Source organism: Colius striatus, chromosome 4, assembly GCF_028858725.1.
Source record: "Colius striatus isolate bColStr4 chromosome 4, bColStr4.1.hap1, whole genome shotgun sequence".
In the NCBI taxonomy this organism is placed as follows: Eukaryota; Metazoa; Chordata; class Aves; order Coliiformes; family Coliidae; genus Colius; species Colius striatus.
This window is the reverse complement of record NC_084762.1, coordinates 97,136,513-97,161,781: the sequence shown is the minus strand read 5'-3', so window position 1 is coordinate 97,161,781 and position 25,269 is coordinate 97,136,513. Positions and strand designations below refer to the sequence as shown.

The window sequence follows — 25,269 nt, the reverse complement described above, 5'->3', positions numbered from 1 at the left end:
AAGGACAGCGAAACAACTCCTCCCATGTCTTATAACATCTCGAGCACTGTCGCTTGTTGAGGTGACATCTTTAACTCTGTACACATAATATATTAAAAGGAATACTCTATCAGATAAGTTCCTTCAGATACATGCATGCAATAAAATCAGCAGAGTACTCCCATTCTCAGACAAAAATTCTGTATATTTAACTGTGCACACAGTAAATTCAACAAGAGTTCTCCAATTTTCAGACAAATCCTCTCAGTTTCAGATAGCTATCTGCAATAAATTCAGAAGAGTACTCCAATCATACAACAGAAATGCTGTATGTCTAACTCTGTGCATATGATACATTAAAAGGAATACTCTATCAGACAGAAATTTCTTAAGATTTAGATATCTGCACACAATAAATTCAGCAGACCACTCAAATTATCTGACAGAAATGCTGTATAACTCTGTGCACATAATTCAACAGAGTTCTCCAATTATGACAGAGATTCTGTAACTTTAAGATATATGCACACATTAAATTCAGCAGTTCTCCAATTTTCAGAGAGAAATTCTTTAAGATATGTGTACACAATAAATTAAGCTCAGTATTCTATCAGACTCGCTAAAACTGCTGCAAATCAGTTTGTCGGATCAGTTTGTTTGCTGCAAATCCAGAGTGTCAGGAGGTTGGGACATGCCTTTTTTCTGTTGTATCTAGCAACAGGACAAGGGCTGATGGGATGAAGCTGGAACACAAACAGTTCCACGGAAACATAAGAAAAAACTATTTCACTGTGAGGGTGATGGAGCAGTGGAACAGGCTGCCCAGGGGGGTTGTGGAGTCTCCTTCCTTGGAGGTCTTCAAGGCCCCACCTGGATGTGTTCCTATGCAACCTGATCTAGGTGAACCTGCTTCTGCACGGGGGTTGGACTAGATGATCTGTAAAGGTCCCTTCCAACCCTACCATTCTATGATTCTATGGTATCTGCTGGGGAAGAAAAACTTATCTACACAAAGTCAGAAAGTAGAGACATCCTTTATTTGACAACGTGCACTGGAGAGAGGGGATCACTCACAAAGAGTGGCTGACAAGGCATTAGAATAAATATTTATCCCCAACATTCTTTTGTTCTTTATTACTCTGCATAAAACCCCACTTAGAATTGTTCATTAAATTTACCCTTTACCTTGATGGGTTGTTACTTTTACACATTACATCACTCTAATCAATTGGTCCCTTATTACACAAGTTAAACATAATCATAACTATTTCAAAAATGTAAATATGCAAGACACAAAAAAATCCCAAGAGAAGTCTAACAGGACCGCTATAAAATTAGACAAAACAGGAGAGCAGAGTGATGCCAACCCTGCCTTCACACCCATGGATTTTTCCTGCCTTCGACTGAGCCCCCATGGGATGCTCCAGCCTTCTGCATCCTCACTCTCCCCAAAGCCCAACTCCAACTGCCTCACAAGTCAGAATCTCCCAGAACAAAAGAACCATCTAGCTTGAATCTTCCCTATAAAGCACATCAGAACCTCTGCCCAATCATGTCTCACTGCGTTGCTCGGTACACGCTCTTACCTCAGCCTTCACTGGAGCTCAGAATATTCTGCATATGCAACTCAGAAACCTCCAAATCATCAGAGCACACACTCAGGACAGTCTCAGGAGCAGAATGAACTCCCAGCGGAGCAGCTGTGGCTCATATACCCCTGGTTGCACCTGGCATTCACCACCCACATTTGAGCAGGGGAGGGGTAAGCTCTGACTTTGAACTTGCTGTCCCTCTTTTTGGTTTGTTTGGAGTTTTTTATCCATTTCCTCATCCCCCTCGCTTTTAAAGCCCTATTTGTACATTTACTTTCTTCCCTTTGACACCTTTCCAATATTCCTTCTCTCAGTATACTCACTGCTTTGACTTTCTGTGCAAACATTTTACTCTGTCATTGCCTTCTTTCATTGTCTCTGTTTATTTCAGGCATTAAAATAATTCTGTAAAATACCAGATGCAGTTGTGCAAAATCAGGACTAATTCAGATTGTCTACAAACCATACTATGGCACACAAACGCAGACGTATTTTCTGGGGGCAAAAAACTCCTTTTAAGGCAAACAATTTCATCTTATGGTAAAAAAACCCTACCCTGTGTTAAGAATAAAACAACCCTACTTTCAATTTATGGAAAAACTCCCTTATCATGCTGCTGCCATGTTTTCAAAGAGCCACTCAGCTACTGGCCATGTCCTCCCACCCAGCAGGGATGGGGAGGGGGAAAAAACAGAAATTAAATTAATCCAACACCAACTAAAACATAACCACAAAACCTCAAAACATAACCAACAAAAACCAACACAGAGTGGTAACGAGGATGAACAGTACAACCAGCCCTTTTAAGACCAGCTCCTCCCCACCCTTCCCCTCTTCCTGAGCTCAGAGCCCTGATCCCAGTGTCTTTATTTCCTCCCCAGCTGAACAGCCCAGGGGGGGCAGGGAATGGGGGTTTCAGTCAGTCAGTTCCTGATGGCTTCTGCCATTCGTCTCTCCTGAGGGCAGGCAGCTCCACACCAGTCCTCCCTGCACCTCCGCGGGGCCCCTCACACACGGCAGCCTTGCACGGGCACTTCCAATGCAACAGGCGAAGATTCGGCGAGGATAACGGCACCGCTGCCCATGCGGGCCTGCAGCAAACAGACATGCTGCCTCCAGCCAATTAAGAGAAGCGCGGCTGTCCTGAAGCACTGAAAAGAACAGAAAAATGAAAAAGACAAGAAATAAAAAAACCACACCCACTCGTGTTACAAGAGTAGAAATGAGAGGAGTGAAAAGAGCAGTGATGAACAAAGAAAGAAAAGGAGCAAAGGAGAAGAGGAGAAGAAATGGAGAAATGCACCACAAAGGAGCAAGGCAGAAAAGCTGCACGAGAGGAGCAAGGCGAAGCGGAAGGCAGCAGAAAAGGAACAAGGCAGAAAGGCAGCAGAAGTTGAAGTAAAGTAGAAAGGCAAAAAAGGAGAAAAACAGAAAAGCAGAAGAAAAGGAGAAATGCAAAAGTAAAAAAGAGCCTGTGTGTTAAGCCTTGAGATGAAAGAGGATCCCCATCCCAGCGGGTGGGGGAGCAGTACCTACCGTTGCCTGCCCAGGGTTCAGCAGGGCTTTACCAGCAGTCACTGCGTGCCTCCCGATGGTGGCAGGCGGTATTGCAGCCGCGGAGCCACACCGGGGCAGAGGCGCTCGTCTGTGTGTCGTCCCCGCCGTGAGCAAAGGAGAGAACCAGAAGAAAAGGAGACAAGTCAGAAAAGCAGCAGAAGAGCAGCGAAGTAGAAAATCAGCAGAAAAGGAGCACAGGCAGAAAGGCAGCAGCAAAGGAGCATGGCAGAGAGGAAAGCAAGTGTGGTGAAGGAAAGAAGGCAAGCCAGTAAAATGCAGAGGCAGCAAACTCCAGCGGACGCAAGAGTGAAAAATTAATACCGCTGGATCTCTGGGAAGGCCAGAGATGTTCAAAAAAAGAACAGGTATGGATAAAAGCAGACAGGCTGTTACTAACCATTGCAATTAAAGGAATAATTTGCAAATAGTGGCATTTCCCTAAAAAGGAGATGTAGGCAGGGACTACAACTAGGCACAGAAAGAACATTTGGAAACCAATTAGCTTATTAAGGAGCAGCTTCGGGAAACAGAGATTAAAAAAATCTAGGAAACGATGCCAGGAAACTAAAAGCCGTAGAACAGGAATTTTCCAAGAGGCAGCAGTAAGGGAAAGCAAGAAGGAATGAAGAGAATGAACTAAAGGTCGGCAGCGCCGAGCACCAGCTCCCGCGGCGCCGCTCCCGCAGCGGGCTGCAATAGCGGCCGGAGACCACAGGGCGGCAGCGGCGAGCGCCTGTCAGGGCAGCGGCCAGTGCGCATGCGCAGCCGGAGTCCCGAGGGGGCGCGCCGGGTGTCCCCAGGAGGCGGGCACGGGACGGGGCTGCGAGCGCCTCTGCGCATGCGCGGAGCAGCACCACGGGGGAGGACGGTGTTATAAATTGCTGTTATAAAGTTCACTAGCCAGTTTAAGAGACTCATCGATCAGATTTATTAAGCAAGCGGCAAATAAGCAAAACAACGCTTTCATGATTTGATTAACGAATATGACCTTCTCCATTACAACGGGACGTCCCATTCACTGCCCACCTCTTTAGGGCTCTTCCACCAGACGGTGACTGCGGCCGTTCGTGCTTTGGCAGCGGACAGCACGGGCTGCTCTCAGCCTGGCGCTCCCGGGAGCCCCGAGCGCTCCTTTTGCAGGAGGTTGCACCGCACCGGGCTGGCAGCGGGGCCAAAGAGGAAAGCGGCAGCTTCTGAACGCGCTTCTGTGTCACCCAAACCCTGCGCGGGGGCCGGCGCTGCCGCCTGTCAGCCGCCCCCCCAGGGCACCGGGAGCAGGGCCAGGGAGACGCCTGAGAAGCCAGGAATCGAGAGCGGGAAACATGTCAAAAAGGCAGCAAAGGGAAAAAAGGCAGGTGCAGAAAAGGTCTAAAAACTGAGGGGGCTTAGTGATGTAAATAGGGACACAGAACATGTAAAAAGTGAGTGTGCTCAATTAAGATGACCAATGAGATAAACACAGGGAACTTCAAAAGCAACACTGTTTAAGGAGATTATTTAGAAACAGTGACAGTCCCCTGAAAATGAGACCTGAGAATAAACAAGAAGAACGGGAGGCACTAAGGATGAAAAGGAAATTGATACATATAAAAACATGGAAGTGGAAAAAGAAGGTATCAAAAGAACATTTCAGAAGCAACAGGCTTTTAGGGAAATGAAAGGGCAAGATTCTGAAACCAGGCAACCGAGTAAAAAGCAGGCAAAAATGTAAACAGAGTGGCACAAACGAAAGGAAAAAAAAGCTCCTTTTTAACAAAACAAAGAATACAATTAGGCATAGAAAGACTATTTAGAACCTGGTGAACTGATTAAGGAAAAAGAGAGGAAAAAAATAGGAAATAATGCCAACAAAGTAAGAGGTGTAGAAAGGGAATTTTCAAAGAGGCAGTACTAAGGGAAGCAAGAACTAATTAAAACAGGGAACTAAAAGGCAGCAGCAATGCAGAGCCACAGACAAAAAATTCCAGAGCTCTATTTCCCATTTAGTAATGAGATTTAGAGCCCAAATCCAGCCTGCCATTAAAGAACCCCCCCCCCCAACATTAGTCCTTACACAGAAGTTTGATGTTCCATCTGCTTCACCACTGCTGAACAGCCCCACCTCAAAGGGTTCTAATCAATGGTTGTCCATGGAAAGCTACCAAAAAAACTGCCCACACAGGCTGATGCAAGCTACGTGATCTTACAGGACTCCAGAACTGCTGCACAGACACTCCAGGCACAGCAAAATACACTGAGTGCAAATCCACCTGCCCCTGACTCCACAGCCCTGGGCAGAGCAGCTCCCAGCCAAATGCACACACACAGAGACTGACAGTGCAGAAGAAAAATATCTACCATTAACCTCTCTTGTCACCCCTCGATACAAAATTGCTGAACTTAAAAAATATGTATTCAAGTCTGCTTTCTTCTAGATACTGTACTTAACAGTGAGCAGTCCTGAAGCTCTGACCTCAGACAGCCACCCCTGCTTTGCTAAACATCAAAATGCATCTGGTTAAAGTGCTTCACCTCACTTGGGCTCTCAACAGAGTGACCAGCAGAGCTCTGATTCCAGAGCAGTCCAGGAGCTGAGTGAGCTCCCTCAGCAGGGGCTGTGTTTCATGTACCCCGGCTCCCTCCCACTGCTCTTATCACCAACACCTGGGAAAAGTCAGAAGAAGCTGCAGGGAGCCATGAAGGCTTCCAGGTGAGCAGCACTCAGGTTTACTGTGTGTAAGGGGTGGGATGGAAAAAAGCCATCCTGCCTGGAAAGGATGATGTTGCTCTTGCAGTGCAAAGGATTAGCAATGTGAATTCATAAAGATTTAAACATAACTGTTCTAGGGTAGAGATAGAAAAAGAGGAAGATGCTGTATGAAACCATGTGGGGAATTAGTTTGTTTATATTACACAATTCAACCCAATGCCATTCCTAATAGAGCTGTAACCCTGATACTGAACCAAACCCAGCTGAATCCCATCCCTCCGGACCCTAAGCAGTTATTTCAGGTGTTGCACGTGGGTGGCTCCCAAGCAGCAGTTTTCCATGATGAATCCCCTTTTGTTTCTGTTTTCCCTTGTAACTCACCTACCTGTTCCTATAGGGTCAGGGTGAGCTTTCCATTCGACTTCCTCATGTCCTCTCCGTGGCTACGTAGGCAGACCCACGAGATACCCTGGTGTGTGCACAGTGTGTGACTCCTCCCTTGATTAGAGGAGACAATAGGTGAGACATGGGCCCATACAGGTGGGGAGTAAGATATATATTTTTTGAATAGATGGAGTTCCTGGGCCAGTTTCTCCCCAGCTGAGACACAGGACCTTAAACAGAGAGGAAGAGAGACTTCCTTCACATTGTCAGTTGGACAATCACTTCATGCACCGTTTGCCCCTGGCCTTCTTTCCCGCACATGACTGTCAATGCATTGGCATAACATGGTGGTGCACTTTCTAGGAACTTTTGCCACATAGGGGGTGGGCAAACCTTTCTTCAGGACTGCATAGTTAACACCTAGTGAATTCAAGTACAATTATGAACATCACAAACAAAACCATTGCTGCTGTAGAGAAACTGCAAATGACAATCTCTAGTTTATCCAAGGCAGTGTTGCAAAGCTGAATAACTCTTAACTCACTGCTGACCTCACAGGGAGGGGTTTGCATGCTCATTCACATGAGCTGCTCTAATGACATGGACCAAAACAGCAACATTTAAACCAACAGGAATCTCAGAAAAGTCTTGCACCACATTACAAAAGACAAACGGTCCTGTGGATTCAAGAGATTACAGCATAAACTTACCCTGTGACTATGGAATTGAACGTTATTTAAAGATATGTTCATTATTATATCAGTTGCCGTGTCTGTTTCTGTCCAGCCCTGGGCAACGATTCCGTGTCGAACCTGATGGGCTCAGAAACGCTGAAAAACCAAACATGGAAACATAATTTCAGGCACGCCTGGGCACTCTCCCAGTGCCACCCCGTCCCTGTCCCTCTGCCGGGCTCCAGCCCGAAGCCGGTGGCCGCCGCACCCCCGGCGCCCGTCACTCAGCTGCAACCGCCCCTCGCAGCCCGGGGCCGGAGCCGCCGCGGGCTTCAAACAGGTCTGGTCTGGTCCGACCCGGTCCCGCCCCCAGCGCCCCCAGCCCCGCCCCAGCTCCCGCCCCGGAACGGCCCGGCCCGGGGGCTTCAGCCGGGGCTCCTCCCGCCGCTCCCTGCCCGGGTCCCGCCGCGGGGCTCCAGCAGCTCTGGCACCGCCCCCCCCGCCTCCGCCCGGCGCCGCCGCCTTCAGATCCGGCACAGCCACCAGCACCGGCACCGTCCCAGCTCCTCACCCTGCCCTCAGCTGCTCCCACCAGCCGGCACAAACTGCTCCCAGAGCCCTTGCTCAGACGCAGCCCCGGTACCTTGCACTCCCTTCTCACCTTCCCCTCACACTGCGCCTTTGGGAGGTCTGCCCAGACCCATATGAATCGCTGCCACCGCCCCCAGGCAGCTCTCAGCCTTCAAACATGCAGCACCAGCCCCTCGCAGGTACAGAGCAGAGCTGCTCCAGCACAGGACCCCTGACAGCAGAGCAGAGAGAGGGGCAGGGGTGAAGCACCCAGAGCTGCAGTCTCCTGTGCCAGTGATACTTCTTGTGTTCCAGCTTGTGCCCATTATACCTTGTCCTGCCACTTCTACAGATCAAAGCCTGGCCAAATCCTCTTGACACCCACCCTTTAGGCATTGATAAGATCCTTTGTCAGCCTTCTCTTCTCCAACCTGAACAGCCCCGGGTCTCACAGCCTTTCCTCCTCAGAGATGTTCTCATCCCCTCAGCTTCATGGCCTTCAGCTCTGGCACAAACACTGCATATGTTGATTTTTATGAAATCGAAGGTCAGAGCATCTAACAGAAATGGTCACACATGCTGATGGGGCTCTTTGGGAAAAATGAGCATGTCTGAACTCACAAAGCTCACCTGGTAAGGATAAGTCCCTGATTCATGAGCTGTTACACAAGGTCAGTCTGCGAAACCGAGTGGGGAGCCCCATCAGAGTACAATCCAGAACGTGATACATTGGCTGAGCTTCTGCAAGCTCAAAAAAGACAGGAGGGACAGTATCAAGTAATAACCCGGGAAATTATTGGCAGATAGATTTTTTTCAAAGCAACCAGGGTATCTTTTAATCATCCTTGGTATCTTTTCATCATTGTAGAGAGCTTTTCAGGGTGGCCAGAGGCCGTCCCCTGCTGCACCAGCAAAGTCAAGGAAGTTACTAAAATCCTGTTAAAAGAAATTATCCCAAGGTTCAGTGTTCCTTTGGCAATGTCCTGAGACAAAGGAACACATCTTGCTTCTCAAATTATACAAAAAGTAAGCAGAGGTTTAATCACAAGATGAGAACTCCACACCCCTGCCAAGCTGGGAAAAAGAGAAAGAAAACATCAACTATACCATTAAATGCCAAATCAGAACAATCCATCAGGAAACAGCTGGACTGGTGCACAAGCACTACCTTGGACATGACAGAATTAGAATACAACTTCATGGCATAAACATTAATCAATGTGAGTTATTATATGAAAAGCCCTCCCAGCCCCCACCTACCAGGGACAAACCATATTAGAAAGAGACTGGAAAAGCTACAAAACACATAGCAACAAGCATAGGATCTATATCCCATGGAATAGGACACACCTACACAACCCTACCAGCTTGAGTTTGGGTCCACCTGAAGCTGTAATACACAGAACCCATAGAGAAGTGGAAAGGACCATTCCAAACACCCCTGACTGTACCTGCAGTCAGGGAAATTTGCACAGAATGGCCAGGGATCCTTGCTCCACAATTAAAAAGTCCCCAGCCTCATGATGATTGTTGTGCTTTAGGCCCATCCAGGGACAAAAGACCACCATTAGACTTTTAAGTACCACAGACCCTGGAACTCCCAAAGGGCAGGGAGAGCTTAATTGCCCCTTATGGTCTGGGACAAAGCAGAGCAGGCTACTCAGCCCAGGCAACAAAAGGCAACTTAATTTCAACCACCTCCATCTAAAACATAACAGAAATACGAAAGGGGAAAAACACCCCCGAGTGGGGGCAAGGATGAAAGCACAACCAGTCCTTTATGATCCCTTTCCCCCTCCCTCCCCTCCTCTCTTCCCCCCCATGCTCAGAGCTCTCAGCCCGCTGCTGTTATCTCCTCTCCCCATCACCAGCGCCGGGGGGGGGGGGGGGGGGGGGGGGAGGGTCAGCCCTCTCCTCTGGCCGCTGCCCTCACTGCTGAGAAATGCTCCTCGCCAGCTCTCCCTCGCTCCAGCTCGGGGTCCCTCACGCCCCGGGCAGCCCTACACGGGCCGCTCCGGCGGGGTGAGGCAGCTCGGGCTCGTCTCCTGCGCGTCGGGCTCTGAGCCGCTCGCCCCTTCTCACCTGGATTCTCCAACCCTCACCCCCTCTCTCACGGTCTCTCTGCTTCTCCTCGTGGGCTGCAAGGGCCTCTCTGGGCCAGCATCACTCCTTCTGTCCTCTTTTCCTGGCTGCGGGGTCAGCATCTTCAAGATGCCGTTCCACCTCCTCCTCTACACTGCAAATTCCTCCTTAACTAGTGATGCACAGGCACCAGATTGGCCCGGCCGGGCTGGAGGTGGGTCCAAACCAAATCCCAGAGCCGGAAGATAGTCTGGGCAGCCCCTTCCAGTGCTCCCTCACCTCAACAGGAAGGAAGTTTTTCCGTGTGTTTCTTTGGAATCTCTGATGTTCCAGCTTGTCCCGGTTGCCCCTTGTCCTGTCAATAGCCATCATTAGACCGGGACGTGGGCATGGCACACCCCGCCTGCCCCAACCCGCGCCCGCTGCCCCGCAGCCCCCGCTCAGCCGGCACGGACGGCCGGGCTCCGGGCCGCGCCTCCGGCTGTGCCGCAGAGCGTCTGGAAGGAGGCAGGGAGGGAGGAAGGGAGGAAGGCAGGGAGGCAGGGGGGGAGGGAGGGAGGAAGGCAGGGGGGGAGGGAGGGAGGGAGGCAGGGAGGAAGGGAGGAAGGCAGGGAGGGAGGGAGGAAGGCAGGAAGGCAGGGAGGGAGGCAGGGAAGCAGCGAGGCGGGCCCAGCGGCGGCGGGGCGGGGGCGCGCGCCGTTCCCATGGCAGCAGCGACCAACCGCCCCGCGCGGCCGCCATGAGCGCGCCGGAGGTGGAGGCGGCCGTGGCCCGCAAGTACGAGATCAAGAGGCGCTTGGGCAAGGGGGTGAGTGTCCCGGCGGGACGGGGGACGGGCTTGGCGCTGCCCTGCTGTGACCATCCTTGCCCCGCTGCTCCCGTCCCCGCCCCGCTGCTCCCGTCCCTGCCCCGCTGTTCCGGGCCCTGCCCCGCTGCTCCCGTCCCGTCCCCGCTGCTCCCGTCCCGTCCCCGCTGCTCCCGTCCCTGCCCCGCTGCTCCCGTCCCGTCCCCGCTGCTCCCGTCCCGTCCCCGCTGCTCCCGTCCCCGCCCCATTGGCCGTCCCAGCTGCTCCTGCTCCTCGGCTTCTGAAGACTCGATGCAGTCGAAGATTTAAATTCCCCGTTTTTTTTTTCCCCGTTATTTACCGGAGAACCCCCACTCCAAGCTCAGACCTCGCATGTCGACTTGCACTGAGGCCAATCTGAGTTTCAAAGTATAATTCAGCTTGTGCCTACCCCATTATTTCCCACTTACTGTTACCTCTTTACTTCAAGTATTGTGATCTGCATCCAGTCATGTTTCTCCATAGAATCACGCATGTGGGGGTTTCTAAGATCATTCTCCTCAAGCAGCTTCTGAACCCTTCCTGGTTATCTGTTCTCTCCTGGCAGCTCTGCCATTGTTTAGTTGTGTTGACGCCAGCAGTTAACTATTTCACGTGCAATTACAAAGGAGGACTTGAGAGAGGCCTCATTATCCTCTAAGGCAATGTGTTTGTCTCCTGCTTTCGCATTCACCCTGATCTATCTTAAGGTGTATTTCATTCTGAGTTTGCCTCTGACTGGACGTTTGCTGATGTGTTGTTGCTAGTTGTCAGCTTTCTCCCTTCGACTGCAGCTAATACATTTACACCTTTTACCGTGCGAGGTTCTTGGAACAGAATGATGTTCTTTCACCTGAAATATCAAATTGCTCGAGAATTCTATGTGGAGACTGCTTCAGAAACCCAACTACACACATTGCTGTCTTTAAAGGACTTTATTGGCTTCAGACATTAGCAAAACTACTACTCAAGCTCTTAAGTTGTTCCTGTCTCCTAAATACCTACAGGCTTTGCCTCTTGTGTGCAAAAAGTAACACATGTATCACGTATGTACACAGCTGGTGTTCTTACCTGAGCACTGAAAACGCTGCTGTAGGCCCTGAAACAGGTGAGGGCCGCCCAAAAAGTGAGCTGTTCCCACACAGCCAGGGAGTTCAAACAGCCCCTTTGTCACTGTTAATTAGAAGCTGCACTTTTCACTAAGGGAACAAGTCTTCCCTATTGTGGATGGCTGTGTGATACTTGCAAAGGCTGAAGACTGGGCTTCCCCTGTGGCACAGATCCAGCGTTCTTTTTAGGTCATAGATTTGAACTGTAACTGTCCACGTTCCTGGAGATGCCTCAGACGTCCACAGCGGGGTCACCTGTCACTCAGAAATGCACAGTTAATGTTTAAATACCCACAGAAAGCAAAACAGCTGCAATATGTGATGCTGAGTGATTATCATGCTTAAAGACTCGGATAGCAACATTGAGGCAGACTTCCCAAGAGCCTGTGTGGTGCTGGAGTTTGGATTCAGGTTCTCTGCTGTGCATGAGGAAGTACAAACAGCTGGAGTGTATCTCAGATAACAGCTATAATACTGTTTATAGTATCAGACCATTATCTTGGCCTCCTCTGGACCTGCTCTAACAGATCCACGTCTTTCTGGACACAGTGCTCTGGGGGTGTCTGACCAGAGCAGAACAGAGGAGGAGAATCATAGAATCCCCTCCCTCGACCTGCTGCCCACATTGCTGGGGATCAGCCCAGGACAGGGTTGGCTTTCTGGGCTGCCAGTGCACTGTGCTGCCTCATGACCAGCTTTTCATCTACCAGTATCCACAAGTCCTTCTCCACAAGGCTGCTTTCCATCCTTTCCTCCTCCATCCCATGCTGCTACTGGGGATTGCTCCAACCCATGTGCAGGATCTTGCCCTGGCCCTGTTGAACTTCACAAGCAGGTACATCTGCTACTGGCTGCTATGGAGGCCAGGACCTTCAGTTGGATTCAGTACAGATGTTCTTAGTCCAGACACAACCACATATTGCTCATTGGCCTGATCTCTCTTCTAAGTTGCTGGTGATTACCTTTACTTTCAGCCTCTCTGTTAAATAGGTTCTACTTCCACACTGAGAGTCTGAACTGTGCTTAAGATGTCACAGTACACTGTTCATCTGTCCTGTTTCCTCCCCAGGCTTATGGCATAGTATGGAAAGCAATCGATCGCAGGACAGGAGAAATAGTTGCTGTTAAAAAGATTTTTGATGCTTTCAGGAACAGAACAGATGCTCAGGTGAGAAATCATTGCTCTGACATCTCCTGAAAGATGTGGTGGGAGGGACTAGATGATCTCTAAAGGTCCCTTCCAACCCCTACCATTCTATGCGTTATGCATGCAATAATACAGCCTACAATTACCTACCAGGAGCTGTAAACATCAAGCTTTGTATATCATGGTATCTGCAAAATACTGTTTGATGTCCATGAGGAAAACATGTCTCCAAAGTCTTGCACAATGTGATTCTCCCTGTAATGCTGTAATGTCTGAGCACAGAGAGCAAGTTTGTGCCTCTCTAGGGAGCAATTGGGTTTTTCCTAGCCTGTCTACCATACCAGGGTTTCCTCTGCTCAGAGATTAGAATGGATTTAACCCTCCCCCCCCCCCCCCCCCCCGTTGGAAGTCCACACTCTGGTTTGTCATTCTGTCAAAGTGGTAATAAACCTTTTCTTGTTTATTTCTAGAGAACGTTTCGGGAGATTATGTTCCTGCAGGTAAAGTCCATTTCCCCCCATTCTTCTCTGGTTTTTTATCACCTCTGATGTTGCTCATATATTTTCTTCTCATTCTTTTTCAAAATGCAGTGATCAGTGTTGACAACTCTATTCATCTTCACATATTGTTCCTAATTACCTTATCAGTCACAGTGGCATTAAAATTATCTGTCCATTCCTCTGCTGACTTACCAGGTGGAGACAGCAATGGTTTTGAATAGTGATAATGTTGTAACAATGATTTTCTAAGGACACAAGCCAGGCAGGGCTCACAGGTATTTCCTAAGACTGTCAAGTTTAAGTAGGAAAGAAATGAGTTATTTTTACTTTTTAATCATTCTTAATCTTGGAATAGAAGCTGCAAACTTAGGAGCTAAATCATGGCAGAATGATTCCTTAGAAGTTACTTACCTGTAAGTTAGATCATCTCTGAACGTATAACACTTCTGGAGTAGATGAGTGGAGAAGGAGGTGGGAGAAGAAAGTTTAGTAGCTTTTGGGCCACATTTTGGAATGTCGGTGTAGTGAGAGCATAGTTCTCTAAGCATAGGGAAGAAGGACTGGCTCTGACAAGATGTTTTTCCCAAGGTAGGATGGTTTTTTTAACATAGATTTAAATTTTTTCATAACTTCCTGCTATCAGTTTTCTGCTATCAGTTCCAGGGCAAGACAGTGTGAGACAATGGGGTTTTCCTTCAGTGTGAAGTAAGTTCTTAAACAGTAATTTAGTAACATTGCCAAGACTGATCTGCATCTCTAGAAAAAGATCCCTTTTGGATTGTTTGGATGGATATTCTGAATGTTGTCCTCAGAGTAAATGCAATGGCATTTGATGGCCTGGCTGCATGGTGCTTCTTTGAAACTGTGTTTTCATGGGTTGCTGCAGGTGAGCATGTTGATTTATGGATGCTTCTACATGTTGTACAGTAGAACCAATTTTTGTCTTGCCCTCAGAGCTGAGGAAGGTGATGCTGTTGTTAGACTGTGCTGAAGACAGCTTCATATTGAGGGCTTTGATAATGCTGAAGACTGAATTTGTGATGGAAATAAGAGTCTGTATTACTGGTTCAAATAACAAAAAGTTCAGAGATGCATTTTAGATACAAACACAGGGTTTATGATGCAGCTATTTATAATCTTATACCCAGGGTAGTCCATTAAAATGTTGGCAGAACAGTAGTAGCAGAACAAAGGGAAGTAGCACATTAATGTTTGTTCTAGACAATGACATAAAATGAAATAGGTTATGGTCCTTTTTTGATTCCCAAGCGAGACACTTGATTTTGACAGTTGTTGTCTCTTCCCTCTGCAGGAATTTGGAGAACACCCAAATATCATCAAACTGCTTGATGTTATCCGAGCTGAGAATGACAAGGACATCTACCTCATCTTTGAGTCCATGGGTGAGACCTGGCATTGCATCAGCCTCTCTTATGAGTTATCTTTGTTCTCTACTTCGATAGTAGTGTGTTCACAATTTAATGAATATTCACACAAATAGACAAATAAATAGGTGCAGTACAGGGGTTTTTATAGATGTCCATTGTGATGAGATGGGAATGGCAGTGAAACTTTAAAGGGAGTAATAATTATCTAAGAACTGGCTGGCTGGGATGAAGGAAAGACAGATGGACGTGAGCAACAAATTAGAAGGCTTGTAGAGACATAAGAGTTCTATGTAGAAGAGGCTGTGCAAGTTTATGACAGCAAAACATGCAATAATAGAATAGCTACTGTAGCATGAGCTGCAGGTCAAACTGACAGTACAGAGAGATTGCAGGAGTATTAGTAATTACAGTGTTAACTCCTGTGGAAGATGCACTTGAAAGATTCTGGTTTGGACAAGGGTTTATTCTGCCTTTGCACTGAGGAACTTTTGAGAGAGTGTCCTGATGATATAGAATCATACAATGGTGGGGTTGGAAGGGACCTTTAGAGATCATCCAGTGCAACCCCCTGCAGAAGCAGGTCCCACCTAGATCAGGTCACACAGGAACGTGTCCAGCTGGGGCTTGAAGCCCTCCAAGGAAGGAGCCTCCACACCCTCCCTGGGCAGCTGGGCCAGGGCTCCCTCACTCAAACACTCCAACAGTTTCTCCTGATGTTTCAATGGAACTGTTTGTGTTCCAGCTTCAGCCCATCACCCCTTGTCCTGTTGCTGGCTACTACAGAAAAGAGGGATGTCCCAACCTCCTGACACCCACCCTTTAGATATTTACAAATGTTAATAGGATCCCCCCTCAGTCTCCTCTTCTCCAGACTGAACAGCCCCAGGTCTCGCAGCCTTTCCTCATATGAAAGATGTTCTATACCCCTGATCATCTTGGTGTCCCTGTGCTGGCCTCTCTGCAGCACTTCCCTGTCTCTCTTGAGCTTCTGTTCACAAGTTGATGATCCTTTCCCAATGTAAATATATTACTGATGTGATGTATTACAGAGACAGATTTACATGCTGTGATTAAGAAGGGGAATTTGCTGAAAGATATCCACAAGTGTTACATTCTCTACCAACTCCTGAAGGCAACTAAATTCATCCACTCGGGAAACGTTATTCACAGAGATCAGAAGGTATATTTCAGCCATAGTCCTTCTCCTTCACCCACGTTTTCTGTTAAACACTAGATGGAAAAACAGAAAAAGAATGAGACCAGTAGAAGAACCTTGATAATAATCTTCTGCCATTCAGTGTGTAAAAAGCTTCTTGATTTTCCTTTGTTCAAATCAGCCTTCCAACATCTTGCTGGATGCAGACTGCTTTGTTAAACTTTGTGATTTTGGGCTGGCCCGCTCTTTGTGTCAGATGAATGAGGATCAAGGCAACCCTTCCCTAACAGAGTATGTGGCAACACGCTGGTACCGAGCCCCTGAGATCTTGCTCTCCTGTCAGAGGTAACTGCTTCCCATGAGCAGAGGGATGGGATCCTGTAATGTCTTCACCACTGCGAGAATTTATTGTCTAAAAGCCTTAACTTTTTGTTCATTTTGGATGCCACCAGATGGAATGTCAGACCAGCAGTGCATTTCCTCAATGCACATTTAAACTTGGCTCTGCAATATAAAAACCTCTCACTACATTTGCTGCCTGGCCTCTCAGAGCGTCCATTTACATACATTACAGTCCCATCTGTTTCTCATCCTTTCTCCCCTGAAATCTGCATCTGTACAAAATTTGGTTGAGTGTCTTAGTCCCTCTTTTCCAAATTTATAAGAGTTTTTTGAAAGACCTTCACAAAATATTCTGTAATCAAGTGCTGAATCAGCTGCCTGTTAGTCAGGCTTAGTCCTTTTTCTTTGACTTTAATGTACAAAATCTCATTGATCAGAAAAGAAAATAAGTGCAGGTTAGGTTAGTATTCCAAATTTGAAATGTGTGTTTGGTATTTACTGTGCTTCCTAGAATCATTATGCCCTGCAAAGTCAGTTGTTTCCAAACAGCAACTTGTGTTTTCACTGTTGGTCCAGTGAAAAGTGTAAGTTTCCTTGTCCTGGCATTTACCTTTAGTGTATTTCCTTTTCTGGTTTCCTAGAATGCACTTTTAGTAGGATAAATCTCCTTTCTGTTTTATGCTTGCAAGTTTCATGACTCCTGAACCTCGTTCACTGTACAGTTAAAAGCTGTGAGCATTTGTGTTCAAGGAGTCATCCAGCTTGTTTTTCTAGCAAAACAAACTAATGCAGATGATGTGAACATCATGTACAGAAAAAAATATTTGCTTGATTTAGTCCTAACTCTGTTCTGTTCTTATTTGCAGTTACACTAAAGGTGTAGACATGTGGAGCATTGGTTGTATTCTGGGAGAGCTGCTGCTTGGGAAACCTCTTTTTCCTGGCACATCAACAGTGAATCAAATCGAGCAGATCTTGAGGGTCATTCCTGCCCCATCCCGAGAAGGTAGGACTCTTCTATAGGAAAGGTATTTAGAGAAAAGCTTAAAAAAGTGAAAGAAAGCAGCCCAGCTGCCTCGGGGAAGAAGGCATCTTATGAGTCATTCTACCATCTTTCCAAGGAAATGAAAGACTTAATTGTGAAATGTCAGCGTTAGAGGAAAACAAGCCCTTACTCAATTAGATGAGAAACAGGAACCTGGCCTTCAAAACACTTTTGAGATTTACAGGAGGGTGACAGTTTAGAACAGAGTAACATACTTCAGTGGGACTTGCATGGTAAAGGTAAATTGCACGTTTTTTGGACTGGAAATCTTAACACAGAAGTGAAAATGGGAGTACATGTGTGAAATGCAAAAGGAATCCTTTTCATTATGACTGTCTTGTGTGAGTGTCAGTCCAACAGCCCCAACATTTTACAAGCTTTTACAACATGTTGATATTTTCTAAATGTTTTCAGAAAATAGTTTCAGAAAAATGCCTGCCTCTGGTTTAAGGACATCCCACTTCTGGAGAATTCCATTAAAATTTATTTATTTACGGTTTTTATTAGAGATTTGGTTGCTGTGAATGAAATACGAACAGAAACGTGTACAAAGACACCAAAACAGGTGGTAGAAAAATAGCCAGCACTAATAACAAAAAATGCCGTTCCATTCTCAGCAATACAAATTGAGGAAGGTGTTGATAATGTCTGCACTCTGAGACAAGACCCCTGGACAAATGACTTAGCAGAAGTTCCACGGGACAATGGCTGAAAGGTTGCAGCGTATCACAGGCACAATGTATTTCACTTTTAGCCAAACTAGTGAAAACAAAGAAACACTTGTTCAAAACATTAATGCAAACAAGGAAAACCAATCTATGAGCAGCAGCTTTGCCTGAGATTTATGGGGAGCAAAGGAACAAGATTCTGAAGTGAAAATAAACCAAATCCATAGCAACTGTTGGCTCTTTGAGAGGGTGACAGGTATGTTCATAAAACAGCTTGTTGTCACCAGTCACAAAGAGCCCTGCAGAAGTGATGAGGGAAGCAGCAGCTGGTGTCCCTTGTTCTCTGTGTCCCACACAAGTGATCCTGGAATCACATGTCTTGGTGCTTCTGTGTATGTGGGTATAAAAGTGCAAGTGTGTGAAATTTATGACAATGAATAGGGACTGAGAAAATCAGCTTAGAAAAGTTGTAAGTAAATATTCCATCCCTCTTCCATAAGGGATAATGAGTTGTATTAGGGTAACTCCCTATGTTAATACCAAGTATTTGCTTACCTTCATAAACTGTGTAGCTGTGGTAAGCCTAATCTTGGCATGAACAGTATCTTTTCATTGTTGCAGATATTTTGGCCATGCAGTCGGATTACAGAGCCTCAGTTATTAACCACCTGAGCTCCCGGTAAGCCTCGTACGTTCCCTGCGTGTCACAAGTCAACAACCTACTGCGTGATGTTGGCAAAAAGTTCCCCTGAAGTTTGCCTTGGAAATGGTTTCTGCCCTCTGCACATTCCCCAGGCTCCAGGGAAGGGATGTAAAGTTTAAACATTAACATTTGAGAAGACTAATGACACAATCTGGGAAGAGCAAACCAAAATGAGATTGGGCTTATACTCCACGCTATTGGCATGTGTGCTTCCCAAAAATCAGCGCAGTTCCCTCTCCTGAGTCCTTTGAGTACCCAATGTCATTGGGTCACACAGGGAAAGCCTGAATCAGTTCAGGCTGGCAGCCTTATTCCAGCTGCTTTAATGACTTTCCCTGTGACTTCTGTATTTCATTTGTTCTTGTATCTGTCACAGTTCTTTTGGACACCCAGTTATGCACACAAACTGCCACATAATTCTGTACTTATTACATACCTAATTAGTAAACTTTATGCTCCTACACTATTTCACGTCCACAGCAAATTATTCTCACTACTCTCTAAGTATTCTCTCCTCATGTCTGTCATGGTACTAGTGGGCATCCCTTCTCATCTGCAATACACATAGCCCAGCTGAGTGGGGCAGTGAGTTCTCTGAATGTTTATTGCTGTGTTTTTATAGGTTTAGATTAGGGGGGCTCAAACCATAAGCTCAAGCAGGTCCCTTGCCATTCACATGAATAGCACGTGCATTTTAATGCTGAGGTCTCAGCTGTCTGCTGGGGTCAACTCACCAGCATCCTTTTGGGCATCCAGCATGGGGCCAGAGGAGTTGAACACCGCAACAGATCTGACTGGAGTGTACTGGACAGGGACTGATAGTAGTTACACACGTTTAACTGTTGCTGGTCATAGTACTGATGTATGTATTCTTGCCACGGGTCCATCTGCTCCTTTACCTCTTCCATGGCATGCTGCATCTCCTGCTGTACATCACATTTGAGGGCTTGTCTTGAGGATTGCAAAATGCAAAATGAGATTTTTAAATTTCATCTTCTTATTGCAAACTACAGAGAAATGTCTTTCTGTGGCCTAAGGGCTGGATTCATCGGGTCTTTAACAGATCAACTAAAACATCCACCTTAGGAGTCTGGGCTTCCTGCACTGTCAAAAGAACAACAGGACTTGTGGTCCAGGGGACTGTTAATCCCCTGTGTCTGATACTCTCTGGTATCAATCACTCTTTTCACTGAAACAAGAGAAAGAGTAGATTTGCAAGTCAGGCACTTCATGTTGGTTCCTAGTGCTAGGGGGGAGATGCAAACCTCATCAGAGGTGTAAAAGCCTTTGCTGCACTCCAGGCCTATACTTCAGAGTGTTCCAGGATGCTGACACACTGTTTGTGAGGGATCTCTGGAGTCAGGTGTGACCTTGATGTGACTCCCAGAACTGTAATTCCTGCCTTCATTGCGAGATACATGCTGGGAGCTTATATCATTGCTTTTGACTTTCAGGCAGCGAGTAACATTTGATGAGATTTTACCACCCTCTACTCCACTGCTTGCCTTGGATCTTCTCAAGAAACTCCTTGTATTTAACCCTGATAAACGACTCACAGCAGAGGAGGCTCTGCAGCATCCTTATGTGAAAAGGTGAGAGTGGTACCCAAGTGCAGTTTCCCCTGATGTCTTCTGAGATGTGACAGACCTGCTTTTGATGCAAGTTTTCTTTATATGCATGACAGAAACAAAAAAGACAAAGCCACGTCTTACATTTCTGTAGCTGTTTGCACTAGAGGTCACACTAGGTCATTTAAGGATCCTTTTCAACATCATACTAATTTGTGGTGCTGGTTTTAGTCTTAGTGAATCATGTGATGTTATGATTTTCCCAGGTTTCACTGTCCTGCCAGGGAGCCCTCTCTGGATTACGATGTGATTCTTCCTCTAGGTGATGACATCCAGCTGTCTGTAGCAGAATATCGAAATAAATTATATGAGGTACTTTCTATTACCCTACTTTCCAAAATCCTAATCCTCCAGGTAACCTGCCATTCTTGCACATGCTTAAGGAATTCAGTCACTGTCTTCTATTTGCATTCCCCTACATTTCCATACACGCTAACAGTGACATCTGGCTGTTTCTCATCAGTCGGTTCTATGCTGTCATACTTTTTTGAGAGGTCTTTACGTTTATATTCCCACTGGGAAAAGAACAATCTGCAAAGCAGACTCTGACAGATGTCTGACAGAGACTGGGGCAGACAAAAGTGTATTGTACTGGATCCAACAATGCAAAAACAGCCAGGCTGCTGCCACTCCACGGCCACAGGTCCAGCCAGTAACAGGGCTGAAGAAGTATTCTCAGACAGCACAAGTGCACAGAAAACAAAAAGGCACTGTGTATATAGATACAAACCTATAGATGGATCACAAACAGGCAGGCAGAGCACTCACACAAACATAGAGGTGTCCTCCCTCAGGATACATTGGCACTGCCTCTTCATCCACTCTTAATGCTTCATCCTATTATTTCTTTCCATTGAGAATCTTGTTTCTACCTTCTTTCCAACACTACATTGACTTTTAAATTGTACTTGTTACCTATCTTGTGAAATAAATTGCAGTTTTAAGTCTTTGTTTCTATGCTGTGTAGCTATGTTGAGTCTAACCAACTTCTCCTTCCTGTAGATGATCCTTGACAAAAAATTAAACAGCCATCCAAAAGAGCAAATGCAGAGAGAAAACATTCCACTAAGCCAGTCTGAATCCAGGCCACTTCTTCCAGCTTCCACTTCTGTCACTTCACCCAGCAGGAAAGGCCAGAGAGAACCAACACAACCTCTTCCAAAAACTTTGCATGTGCATGCTGGAACTACAACTCCTGTCCAGCCAGAAGTGTCCAGCCAGGGTGAAGATTTAGGAAGAACTCTATGTCAGAGATCAACGCTCAATGTGATATACAACCCCATAACACACACTGCTGTTCAAAGTAGGTACTGGCCTACAGTGGAAGTGATCCACCACAAGGCATTACTGTGAGGGAGAGAGAAGAAAAGAGACTGAGTGGGGAAAAGGAAATAAGGGGGATTTGCATGCCAAAATGAGAGAGTGAAAGGGTGGGAAGAAAATAACATAAGAACAAGACTTCTGTCTCTTTCCTGCCTCAGTCTTAACTCTGTGATCCTTTGTTTTCTCTTTGCTTCTCTACTGCTGATAGCTTTTCCCATGCCCTTTTGGCTTGATTTGCTACTGTCTTCTACTTGTATTCTGAATACTTTTGTTCTGTTTGTGAGGTGGAGCGAGCTGGCAGGGGCTGACTCAGTTTCTAAGTTGTGTTCCTCAGTCAGTGTGTGTTATGTCCTCACGATTCTCCTACTTTCTCTCATTTTTTTCTTCTGCAGGCAATGCAAATTCTGGTGCTGTGATCAGAAACTGTTCTGCACCACCTTCTCAACAGCCCAGAATCCACAACAACTGGAAACTGGGGAGACAAACCACATGGGCAAACACTAATGCTCGGCTCCCTCCTACAAGTGTGCAGAACCTTTATAATGTGAGTGGCAGACCTACCAAAACAAACGTGTGTTACAGCTCCTATAAAGGCCAAAGCATTAGCTGCAGGGAAACAGCAGATTCAAGTGTGATGTATGATGTTTTGGAATGTATTAATGTATTACTAACTTTTCCCCCACAGGGGCTGATAGACATGGTATCTGTATGTAGCCTTGGCAGAAGCCAGGAGGATATACAAAGGAATGATGATGATGATCTGTCTTCTGTATATATATTTAAAGCATTAACTACTGTTGAAAACAAGATATTAGCCAAGCAGGCCTTTGGACTTTTGCTCCAGTGCAAGCTTACTTTGTTGTATCTTGCTACAGTGACACTAGCTCATTTTCAAGACACACATTCTGAGCCCCTCTCCTGCACATTGTTCTCACCATCCTCTTGTTGATCTCACAAAACAGCCTGTTTGTTGCTCATGTAACATGTATGATCTGTCCTTCTCCTCAGCTGAGGCAAAATCTGTGTTCCTTGTTTGCATTTTAGAACACTGATTCCAGGTTACTAACGATCTTGGCTTTTCTTTCTCACACAGAATCCAAGAAATGTTCAGGTTCACAACAAAGATGTTCGTCCCCTTCTGAAGCCCAGCAAAAAGATGTTCCAGATTACTGCAAACATGGGAGCTGCTGGTGATCCCAAAGCATCAATGGGGAGTTACTCCCAGGCCTATGGAACCATATGTAAATCTGCCCTGCAGAGCCTTCCAATCCCACAGTCCTCCCAGCAACATCAGCAATGAGCCTGGAAGTGTTCTCACCAGGTGAGGTGCAGCTCATCTCATCAGTCCAACGTTTCTTCTTCTCTATAGGGGTGACTGATACTGGCACAGATTGTGTTCCTGATTTAGCTGCAGGGTTTGAGTAGCCATGCTGCCTGTTGCTGAGGTCTGAGCAGCCACAGGTCATTGGGGTTGGGGTAGCTCCAGTGCCTGTTGGTCTATTTCTCTCCCCTTCCCCCTGAGGATGCTGCCTAATGTTGAGCAGTGTTTGGTAGCTACTGGCCAGCGCCCAGCACAGTGGGGTCAGTTGTGCCTCTTTGGAATAACCACAACCTTTTCCTTTCAAATACTCTATTGCCCTATCAGGGTCATGTAGTTGTTTGAAGGGGAAGTTCTAGACCATTGGAAGTGAGAGATACCTACCCATATTCTCCCACCTGCCATTCCACCCATCATTACCAAGCCTTGGGGCAGATCTTTGAGTGAGACAAACTTTAGAACCCTAAGCAAGATGCGAAGCATATTCACGAGACAGAACAGTAAAATCAGGATGACTCAAAAGTATCCACATTTCTCAAATGTTGCTGTAGTTAGCCAGAGGAAGAAAGAGGAGGTAAAAGGTGGGAGAAAGTTTCCCTCCCTGCCTTCTCTGTAGGTTGGGTGAGATTACTAACAAATTCTGAAAGGAAAAGCCTGAGGTAGGGGAGTGCCAACAACGCTGGACATACCAGCTGAGCCCCATAACCAACAATATATCATAAGCTGTAAGGGCCAAATACAACGAAATCACGGTGCTCGTTGCTTGCCCCGCTTTGATAAAGAGCGCTGCAGGGAACACGTGGAGCAGGTGAGAGTTTGCATAACACCCCCACGCCAACACCTGAACCAGCACTGGAGCTGCCTCCTTTAACCAACGCAAACTGTGTAACAGATTCCAGCACGCTCTGGTCACATCTGTCCTTATCTCAACCCTTCGTGCCCACCCTGCGTGCCAAAAAATAAGCCCGTGGTGGTTTAGCCCTGGCTGAGAATTAACCGAACCACAGTTACTGCTGCTGCCCACCGCAGCACGGGGAGGGCAACGCAGGAGGAACTGCAGAGCCGTGTGGGCTGAGGCAAAGGGCAACTGAGCAGCACAGACAATAAGGAGTTATAATGACGGCCAAGGGATACGGAAAGCGGGCAGCGCCCGCGGTACCTGCTCGCTGCCCGCTGTCTCCGCTCGGTGCTCGGCGCTCGGTGCTCGGCGCCCGCTGTCTCCGCTCGGCGCTCGGTGCTCGGCGCCCGCTGTCTCCGCTCGGCGCTCGGTGCTCGGCGCCCGCTGTCTCCGCTCGGTGCTCGGCGCTCGGTGCTCGGCGCCCGCTGTCTCCGCTCGGTGCTCGGCGCTCGGTGCTCGGCGCCCGCTGTCTCCGCTCGGCGCCCGGTGCCGGTGCCTCAGCCCGAGTGCGCAGCCGCGGCCCCGCGCGTGTCCCGCCGCCGCCGCCGTTTCAACCCTGCGCGTGACGTCACGGCGGGCGCGGCCACGCCCCCGTGCGGCGGCGGGGGAACTTAACCCCTTCCCCGCCGAAGGCCGGCCGAGCTGCGGTCGGCGCCTGAGGCCGCGGCAGCGCTCGCGTTGTATCCAGCGACAGGGCGAGGGGCCACGGGGTGAAGCTGGAACACAAACAGTCCCACTCAAACATAAGGAAAAACTATTTCCCTGTGAGGGTGTGGAGGCTCCTTCACGGGAGGTTTCAGACGCGCCTGGACGCGTTCCTGTGCCCCTGCGCGAGCGGAACCCGCTGGAGCAGGGGCTGGGGCTGGATGAGCTCTAACCAACCCCAGCCATTCCATGATTCTATGAAGCTCTGAGTCCTCGGTGCAAGAAAGACATGGGCCGGTTATAGTGAGTCCAGAGGAAGCCAAGGACATGGCCCGGGGGCTGGAACCCCTCTCCTTTGAAGACAGGCTGAGCGCTGGGGCTGTTCAGCCTGGAGAAGGCAAATCTCTGGGGACACCTCACTGTGGCCTTTCCACCCTTAAAGGGAGCTTACAGGAAGGATGGAGTCTTCTTCACTAAGGCCTATAGTGACAGAAAAAGGGGCAATGGTTTTAGACTGGTTTGGATTGGACATAAGTTTTTCATGAGGGTGGTGAGGCACTGACCCGAAAGGCTGTGGCTGCCCTGGAGTGTCCAAGGGCACGTTGGTCAGGGCTTTGAGCGACCGGATGGAGTGCAAGATGTCCCTGTCTGAGGCAGAGGGATTAGACTAGATGATCTTTGGTCTCTTCCAAGCCATGTTCTGATTCTATGGCTCTCCAACAGTTTCAGGTGTGCTACTGCATGTGGATTTCTGTTGAGCAGAACAGGTAATTCGCTGAAGACCCAGAAGAACAAACCCTTCACAAATAATCTTAAAGCCCTTCATTTTGTTTTCCACTAATTTCCATGGCTGTCCTGGGGTAAATGGACAGAACCAATGGTGGCTTGTTTTAATTCCATATTTACATGTTTCTTTATATATTCTAAACATATATATCTAAAATTGCACAGAAAAGCGTTTGGAATACAGGTGAGTTTGCTGCAGGATTTATTAGCTTACCTACCCTGTAATATTGTAAATGTTGTAAAAATAAATACCTTCTATTGCA

General features: G+C 47.3%; 1 protein-coding gene and 1 long non-coding RNA gene across 12 annotated transcripts; one reads left to right on the top strand and one right to left on the bottom strand.

Moving 5' to 3' along the window:
- Positions 1–1,017: 1,017 nt before the first annotated feature.
- LOC133625307 (uncharacterized) lies at positions 1,018–10,879 on the bottom strand. Of its 11 annotated transcripts, XR_009818623.1 has the most exons (7): positions 9,807–10,020; positions 8,076–8,186; positions 7,537–7,962; positions 6,912–7,031; positions 6,203–6,315; positions 3,108–3,216; positions 1,018–2,722 (listed from the first exon to the last, which is right to left on the bottom strand). It is a non-coding gene; the product is annotated as an uncharacterized LOC133625307 (long non-coding RNA). The 11 variants fall into 11 exon arrangements; XR_009818627.1 differs by lacking the exon at positions 3,108–3,216; XR_009818619.1 differs by lacking the exons at positions 1,018–2,722; positions 3,108–3,216 and adding an exon at positions 10,788–10,879 and having other exon boundaries at positions 4,033–6,315; positions 9,807–9,882.
- MAPK15 (mitogen-activated protein kinase 15) lies at positions 10,182–25,269 on the top strand. Its single transcript, XM_061995121.1, has 14 exons — positions 10,182–10,335; positions 12,529–12,627; positions 13,077–13,106; positions 14,419–14,509; positions 15,544–15,674; positions 15,832–15,995; positions 16,859–16,998; positions 18,327–18,384; positions 19,863–20,000; positions 20,243–20,348; positions 21,039–21,339; positions 21,752–21,903; positions 22,453–22,680; positions 24,944–25,269. The coding sequence occupies exons 1-13, from the start codon at positions 10,267–10,269 to the stop codon at positions 22,657–22,659; spliced, it is 1,686 nt and encodes a 561-aa protein (XP_061851105.1). The 5' UTR covers positions 10,182–10,266; the 3' UTR covers positions 22,660–22,680; positions 24,944–25,269.